Here is an 8,257-nt window from a genome sequence, read left to right as displayed (position 1 = left end):
CAGGCTCTACCAAATGACAGCCTATTCCCTGTCATCATGTGTACTTTTGAACACAACCCTATGGGGTCCTGGTCAAAAGTAGTGCACAGCACTATAGGCTCGAGTGTGTAAAATATACTATTTGTTCTGTGACTGAATAACATTGATGAAGGATAACGACTCCAATTTCTATGCTGTTGTAAAACAGGTTATTTTGTAAATGCGAATAAAAGAGGATTAGATTTGATTGGAGGTTGCTCTGACGGTTGGTTGAATGTCATGTTATAACATGTCTGTTAGTGTGGTTTCGCAAGGCTTCTTGGAACAAGCCAGTGCCAGCCATCAAGTTGTAGTTGTGGATGGCCATTTTCAGTACTGTAACATACCAGTAGGTGTCAGTAAAGTAGCAATCAACACGAGTCTTGTCCACCAGCCAGCTCTCTAGCAATTTGCCAGGGGATGAGGTTGAATGGACACAAATCTACGTTATCGTAGACAGACCATACAATACATGTTATCTGGATCAGTCCTATTGCCATTCACAAGAATCAAAAATAAATATTCTACATTTGATTGTCTCTTTAATCCTCGGAAATAATCTTCTCACAATAATGATGTTAATAGCGTTCCTTAACAAATGATCAAAAGCTTTTAACTTCAAAACAGGAGAGCAGAACTAGCTCGTGAAAAAAAGAGAATCACTCATAACAGACATTACAGAGAAATCCATAATCAGCACCATAATAAACACATATTTAGAAAACAAGGAAAGGAGAAACCCCATGATTGGTGGAACCGTAGGAGGAACATGATTAGTAGAACCGTAGGAAGAACATGATTGGTGGAACCGTAGGAGGAACATGATTGGTGGAACCGTAGGAGGAACATGATTGGTGGAACCGTAGGAAGAACATGATTGGTGGAACCGTAGGAGGAACATGATTGGTGGAACCGTAGGAGGAACATGATTGGTGGAACATGTCCAGATTCAGCTTTACCAGTATCCAATCACTATTCAGAATATATCAGTTATTACAGAAGTCATACTATACTTTCACACTATTAAATGAATGAATGACAAAAGTCAAACAAAATACACACAAGGTAACATTAGAAAACATGCTTTTAGAACCAAATATACCAGCCTCAATCCCCGACTAAAAATGACTGTCAAAATGATTGCATAGATTATTCTCAAAGGCTAGAAATCCAAATCAAACCGTCACCGTGACGCTAGTTTGCCGTGACCGCTAGGACAGGAGATATATACCTGCTGGCCACTGTCTGTTCTGTAGCTCAGGTGGGCCGGCTGTGGCTTACATCAACTAGAAGACATACTGTACAAGCAACTGGTTGGAATCTGGTTGGAATGACAGTGTCAGCTGGCTTTGCCCTGTGTCACTGTCATTTCAATCAGTTTTGCTAGTTGGGAAAGGCAAGAGGTCATTTCCTCAGGTCCTCATGAATGTCTTTACTTCTTGTTGTGGTAGTAGGCGGCCATCTTTACTTCTTGTTGCGGTAGTAGGCGGCCATCTTTACTTCTTGTTGCGGTAGTAGGCGGCCATCTTTACTTCTTGTTGTGGTAGTAGGCGGCCTTCTTTACTTCTTGTTGCGGTAGTAGGCGGCCATCTTTACTTCTTGTTGCGGTAGTAGGCGGCCATCTTTACTTCTTGTTGTGGTAGTAGGCGGCCATCTTTACTTCTTGTTGCGGTAGTAGGCCATCACCATCCTCGCCTTGCTCAAACTGATCCCCTTGGTTGAAGCGCCAGTTGACTTCTTGCTGCGGTAGTAGGTGGCCATCTTAACTTCTTGTTGTGGTAGTAGGCGGCCATCTTTACTTCTTGCTGCGGTAGTAGGCGGCCATCTTTACTTCTTGTTGTGGTAGTAGGCGGCCATCTTTACTTCTTGCTGCGGTAGTGTGCGGCCACCACCAAGTAGCTGTCTGGGGTGAGGTCCTTGGTGTTGGGTGACTTGGGGGACATGGGAAAGGTCTTCCCCTCCACTCTGGAGATCTGGAGCATCCGACATGGGTCGTGTTTCAACAGGTAGCTCTCAAAGGTCTCCCAGCCTCCTCCCACACGCACCATCACATGCTTGTTGTGTAGCATCTAGGAGAACAAGAAGAAGAAGATTACTATATTGTCCAGTCAGTGTTCACAAACGTTAAAAAAAAAAACTCTGGTGAAAATCTTTAGCTGACAACGATATTATTTCATGGTGTAGTACAAAGGGGCTATTCAAATCCCAGCCTGGAGGTCCAGAGTACTGCTGGTGTTCTGTTCCACCTGATAATTCATCGCACTGACCCGATGTCCCAGGACTAAATCAGACCTTGATTAGAGGGGGAAGAATGAAAATCACAATGGAAATGTCTTTGAGATGCAGATTTTAATTTGCCTAGTGTAGTAGATGGACATCTCTAGTAATTCACAGCTAATACAATGGCTTTGTTTGATTCCTTTTTCACTAATAAATGACTCCAAAACTAAAAATTCATGTGCTGTGGTTTAACCAAGAAATTGTAATGATGTGGGTTGCATTGTATATAGCAATATTCTGTTAATTTCCTTCACACCTTTTAAATTACAACAACTCTCCTGTCTGCCACCTGCTACCTTCTGTAACGTGGTACTACTGTAAACACTACTCCTGCCTGCTACCTTCTGTAACGTGGTACTACTGTAAACACTACTCCTGCCTGCTACCTTCTGTAACGTGGTACTACTGTAAACACTACTCCTGCCTGCTACCTTCTGTAACGTGGTACTACTGTAAACACTACTCCTGCCTGCTACCTTCTGTAACGTGGTACTACTGTAAACACTACTCCTGCCTGCTACCTTCTGTAACGTGGTACTACTGTAAACACTACTCCTGTCTGCTACCTTCTGTAACGTGGTACTACTGTAAACACTACTCCTGCCTGCTACCTTCTGTAACGTGGTACTACTGTAAACACTACTCCTGCCTGCTACCTTCTGTAACGTGGTACTACTGTAAACACTACTCCTGCCTGCTACCTTCTGTAACGTGGTACTACTGTAAACACTACTCCTGCCTGCTACCTTCTGTAACGTGGTACTACTGTAAACACTACTCCTGCCTGCTACCTGCTACCGTCTAACATGGTACTCCTGTACGTTTCCTGGGTTGGTTACCGTGGCAACATCTACACCACACAAATAAATAGCGGGACAGAGAAATAAAAAGGGTGCCATTGCCATATCCACAATACGTTGTGATTCCATTAAACTACATAGCTATCCTGCCATTATCAATCCTATTAAATACATGATAAACAAAAGGAGATCACATTTACAGTAGAATGTCTTTAGAGCACAATCAATCCAAGCAGGAATGAGTGCCTGCAGAAAGCCCCATTTGACAGACAGTGACTTCCTGAATGGAAGTAGCAAGTTAGATTGTGTGTCCCATAGAATTACATATATCATTTAATAGGATATCTGTGGTATGTGGTATGGCCTGTCCTCTTCTATTCTCTCTCTCTCTCTCTCTCTCTCTCTCTCTCTCTCTCAACATCAAACATTTATAAGCCTCTTTAACAGAATCAATCAACAGGCCATTGGCGGGACACTCGTTCCATGAATGTGTGCCCCCTCAGGCATTGTGACTAGGGACATTATGGGCTTTTGACACAGAGGCCTTTTCAATCATGTCTCTATGGTGCTGGCAGACCGCGGCTAGGCCTGTATCCAGGAGAGAGAGAGGAGCCTGGGTGTGAACAGGTGTCCTGGTGGCCGGTTAGCTAGCTAGCGAGCGAGCGAGCGAGCGAGCGAGAGAGAGAGATAATAATGTATTCAAAAAACTGAAATACCTTATTTACATAAGTATTCAGACACTTTGCTATGAGACTTGAAATTGAGCTCAGGGGCATCCTGTTTCCATTGATCATCCATGAGATGTTTCATCAACTTGATTAGAGTCCACCTGTGGTCAATTGACATGATTTGGAAAGGTACACACCTGTCTATATAAGGTCCCCCAACTAACAGTGTATGTCACAGCAAAAACCATGAGGTTGAAGGCAGGATTGTGTCGAAAGCACAGATCTGGGGAAGGGTACCAAAAAATGTCTGCAGCATTGAAGGTCCCCAAGAACACAGTGGCCTCCATCATTCTTAAATGGAAGAAGTTTGGAACCACCAAGACTCTTCCTATAGCTGGCCACCCAGCCAAACTGAGAAATCGGGGGAGAAGGGCGTTGGTCAAGGAGGTGGCCAAGAACCCGATGGTCACTCTGACAGAGCTATAGTTTCTCTGTGGAAATGGGAGAACCTTCCAGAAGGACAACAGTCTCTGCAGCACTCCACCAATCAGGCCCTTATGGTAGAGTGGCCAGACGGAAGCCACTCCTCAGTAAAAGGCACGACAGCCCACTTGGAGTTTGCCAAAAGGCACCTAAAGACTCCCAGACCATGAGAAACAAGGTTCTCTGGAGAGACCAGAAAATAACTGTGCAACAACACTCCCCATCCAACCTGACAGAGCTTGAGAAGATCTGCAGAAAAGAATGGGAGAAACTCCCCAAATACAGGTGTGCCAAGCTTGTCGCGTCATACCCAAGAAGACTCAAGGCTGTAATCGCTGCCAAAGGTGCTTCAACAAAGTACTGAGTAAAGGGTCTGAATACTTATGTAAATGTGATATTTCAGTTTTTTGGGGGGATAAAGTAGCAAAAATATCTAAACCTGTTTTGCTTTGTCATTATGGGGTATTGTGACGTCATTAAGGGGTATTGTGACGTCATTATGGGGTATTGTGACGTCATTATGGGGCATTGTGTGTAGATTGAGGGGAAAAAACGATGTAATCCATTTTTAGAATGAGGCTGTAACGTAACGAAATGTGGAAAAAGTCAAGGGGTCTGAATACTTTCCGAAGGCACTGTACTTTTTACTCCATACATTTCCCCTGACACCCAAAAGTAGTCATTACATTTTAAATGCTTAGCAGGGCAGAATTATGTTTTGAAATTCACACATTTATCAAGAGAACATCCCTGATCATCCATTCTGCCTCGATCTGGCAGACTCACGAAAGAAAAATTATTTGTTTGTAAATTATGTCCGAGTGTTGGAGTGTGCCCCTGGCTATCCACATTTTTTTTTAAATATAATAATTGTGCTGTCTGGATTGCTTAATATAAGTAATTTTAAATGATTTATACTTTTACTTTTGATACTTAAAGGTGTACTATGTAGAAATCACACCACCATTTCCTGGTTGCTAATATTCTAATAGTTTGCCTAATTTCAGTTTATGTGACAAAACAAACAAGTATAGTGTAGAGAATCAATGTACAATCTAAAACCGCTTTGAAATATCTATTCCATAAACAAAAAATATTAATATTGTATTTTCAACTGTTTGAAGTACAAAACCGAAAGTAAAATATACAGAAACGAAACGTAAGAACAGGAAGCATAGAAATAGCACACATAGAACAGATCTACCGCTTCTTAGACTTCCTTTCAATTGTGAATGACACATCTAGAAATCACATTTCTATGTGAATTTGGTGGGTCGCCCAAAAAAGTTACATATTGTAGCTTTAAATAGATTTTAGCAATTACATTTACTTTTGATACTTAATATAAGTAACATTATAGCTTTAATTTATATTTAAAACCCAAATACTTTAAACTTTTACTCAAGTAGTATTTTACTGGGTGACACCTTGACTTGAGTCATTTTCAAATCAAGGTACCTTTACTTTTACTCAAGTATGATAAATGGAGTACTTTTTCCACCGCCATTTTGCTAGCTGAGAACCAGAGTGAGATGGAGGTTCACACCTTACAGGCAGCCCATGTAGAGAGCATGTACAGCCCATGTAGAGAGCATGTACAGCCCATGTAGAGAGCATGTACAGCCCATGTAGAGCCCATGTACAGCCCATGTACAGCCCATGTACAGCCCATGTAGAGAGCATGTACAGCCCATGTAGAGAGCATGTAGAGCCCATGTACAGCCCATGTACAGCCCATGTACAGCCCATGTAGAGAGCACACAGCAACAGAAGTTTCATTTCATCCAACACTCTAGAGTCCAACAAGCTCATTATTGGAATTGAACAGTCATTGGACAAAGAAGAATCAAGACTCGCCTTTAGTTGTGACTTGTCCTTGGTTGCTCAGCAACCCTCATGGATGGTTGAAAGAAACGTCTATCGTACAAAAGATGTCTGGGTTCCCCCTCTCTGTACGGTAGAAAATCTTTTCTTAAAGATATCTACTTGACAGCAAAGAGGGCACTATCGGAACAAAAGGTTTATTTTAGACCCTGAACACTGGTCCATGTACGTTAAAACCAGGCTAACATACAACCTTTCTCTTATTCTGCATTTGTGATCCTCAAAGAGCTATCCATCCAGAAATGGTGATACTGTGTGCTACCAGCAGGGGTCCTTCTAGAGCGCATTGTCAGCCCTTGTTGACCTACAGTCCAGATCCTCCTTCAACAGCATTTTAAGACATGTGAATCCTGGTTGTAAATCCAAGATCCCAAGAGCACCAAATGCTACTTCACCAATCTGTACTTGTCAATAGACTTCATTCTTGCAAGGCATTTTTTTGTTGCAAGGTCTGTTTGAGTTAGGGGTGGCTGGTAGCTTAGTGGTTAGAGGGTTGGGCCAGTAACCGAAAGGTTGCTGGATCGAATCCCCGAGCTGACAAGGTAAATATCTGTCATTCTGCCCCTGAACAAGACAGTTCCTAGGCTGTTATTGTAAATAAGAATTTGTTCTTAACTGACTTGCCTTAGTTAAATAAAATAAATAAATAGAATGTTACAGTATACAGTAAGATATTTTGACATAAAAACATTTATATTTTATGTAAACGAGGAAACAATTAAGAATAAATACAAATTAGGGCGATAGCTCATTGGCAACAATAACTGCATATGCATTATCGTAAAGTATCTTTGTGTTTTAGAAAAGGGCTATTCCAATCCTATGTATTATTTATCAAGCCTGTTGATCCTGAGGGCTCTCTTTTCCCCCGAACCCCATCAACCCTGGCTGGCCCATAGAGGTAGAAAGAGGAGTCTAGATGGATATAAACCTTTTTTTTTTTAAGCATGGATAATACAAAGAGGAGTTCTCTTTCTATCTCTATGGGCCAGGACACAGACATAGTTGGAATAGCATCACCAGTAAATGAAGGCTCACAGCAGCAGAGGAGCTGCTACCAGCAGAGACAATGGACGTCTGTCATCCACACAGTCAGGCAGTCCAAATATCAACACACTGCAATGTGCAGTGTGTGTGTGTGTGTGTGTGTGTGTGTGTGTGTGTGTGTGTGTGTGTGTGTGTGTGTATGACTGTGTGTGTGTGTGACTGTGTGTGTGTGTGACTGTGTGTGTGTGACTGTGTATGTGTGTGTGTGTGTGTGTGTGACTGTGTGTGTGTGTGTGTGTGTGTGACTGTGTGTGTGTGACTGTGTGTGTGTGCGTGTGTGTGTGACTGTGTGTGTGTGTGTGTGTGTGACTCAGTTCACATTGAGATGAGAAACATTATTGTTGTTAAACTAAAAACCTCATATAACTCCAACCTGGATTTAAAAAAAATCCTGCCAAAAGTGAAAGGTCAATAAACAACAAATTCCTGGTAAAAGTGGGTCAGCCAAAATCCAGACTCATAAAATTCAGACTCATCAAATCCAGACTCATAAAATTCAGACTCATCAAATCTCAGAACAAGAAGGAAAGAGTGGGTTTGCTATGAGGACAGAATTGGCTGTCATTAAACAGCCATCTGTAGTCATCAATGGTCTATGGGTCCCTGAGGACACTGAGGAGCAATGGACCTAAGTAAGTATTTCTGTAGCCGGGCATACAATCCGTATTCATATCTGCCGTATCAATATAATATTCACAGCAATATGAAACACCACAACCCCAGTGTAAATCACTTACAGTACAAGCCAGCCATGTGCAAAATTATTTACACCAGATTTCAACACTTCAGATTTGACCCCACCGAACCCAAAACATTCGGTCAAAGATATTTTGGCAGGCACAGTCCAAGCCCAATTTAAAGTCCAGCTGCTGTTAACTACGTGGCTGAGCCGTGTGCAACTAGAAAAATCATGTTACAAAAACAAGGTGTTTTTTTTGTGTCAGAGAAAGTGCGTTAAAAAGAAGACGAGGAGGTGGCACACACACCCGGATGAAGAGCATCTTCTCTCCGACGCGAGCCTGTCTCTCCACACAGAACTTATTGGGACACTTGCAGGGAGGGTCCTCAAAGATATGC

At 42.2% G+C, this 8,257-nt stretch overlaps 1 protein-coding gene across 1 annotated transcript; it reads right to left on the bottom strand.

Annotated features, from left to right (window-relative positions):
- Positions 1-543: 543 nt before the first annotated feature.
- Positions 544-8,257, bottom strand: LOC120066794 (growth arrest-specific protein 2-like). The gene is made up of 2 exons (XM_039018266.1): positions 8,167-8,257; positions 544-2,087 (listed from the first exon to the last, which is right to left on the bottom strand). The coding sequence occupies exons 1-2, from the start codon at positions 8,179-8,181 to the stop codon at positions 1,878-1,880; spliced, it is 225 nt and encodes a 74-aa protein (XP_038874194.1). The 5' UTR covers positions 8,182-8,257; the 3' UTR covers positions 544-1,877.

This window comes from Salvelinus namaycush, chromosome 21, assembly GCF_016432855.1.
Source record: "Salvelinus namaycush isolate Seneca chromosome 21, SaNama_1.0, whole genome shotgun sequence".
Lineage (NCBI taxonomy): Eukaryota > Metazoa > Chordata > Actinopteri > Salmoniformes > Salmonidae > Salvelinus > Salvelinus namaycush.
The sequence above is the reverse complement of the archived record's forward strand: the minus strand, read 5'-3'. Positions and strand labels throughout refer to the sequence as shown.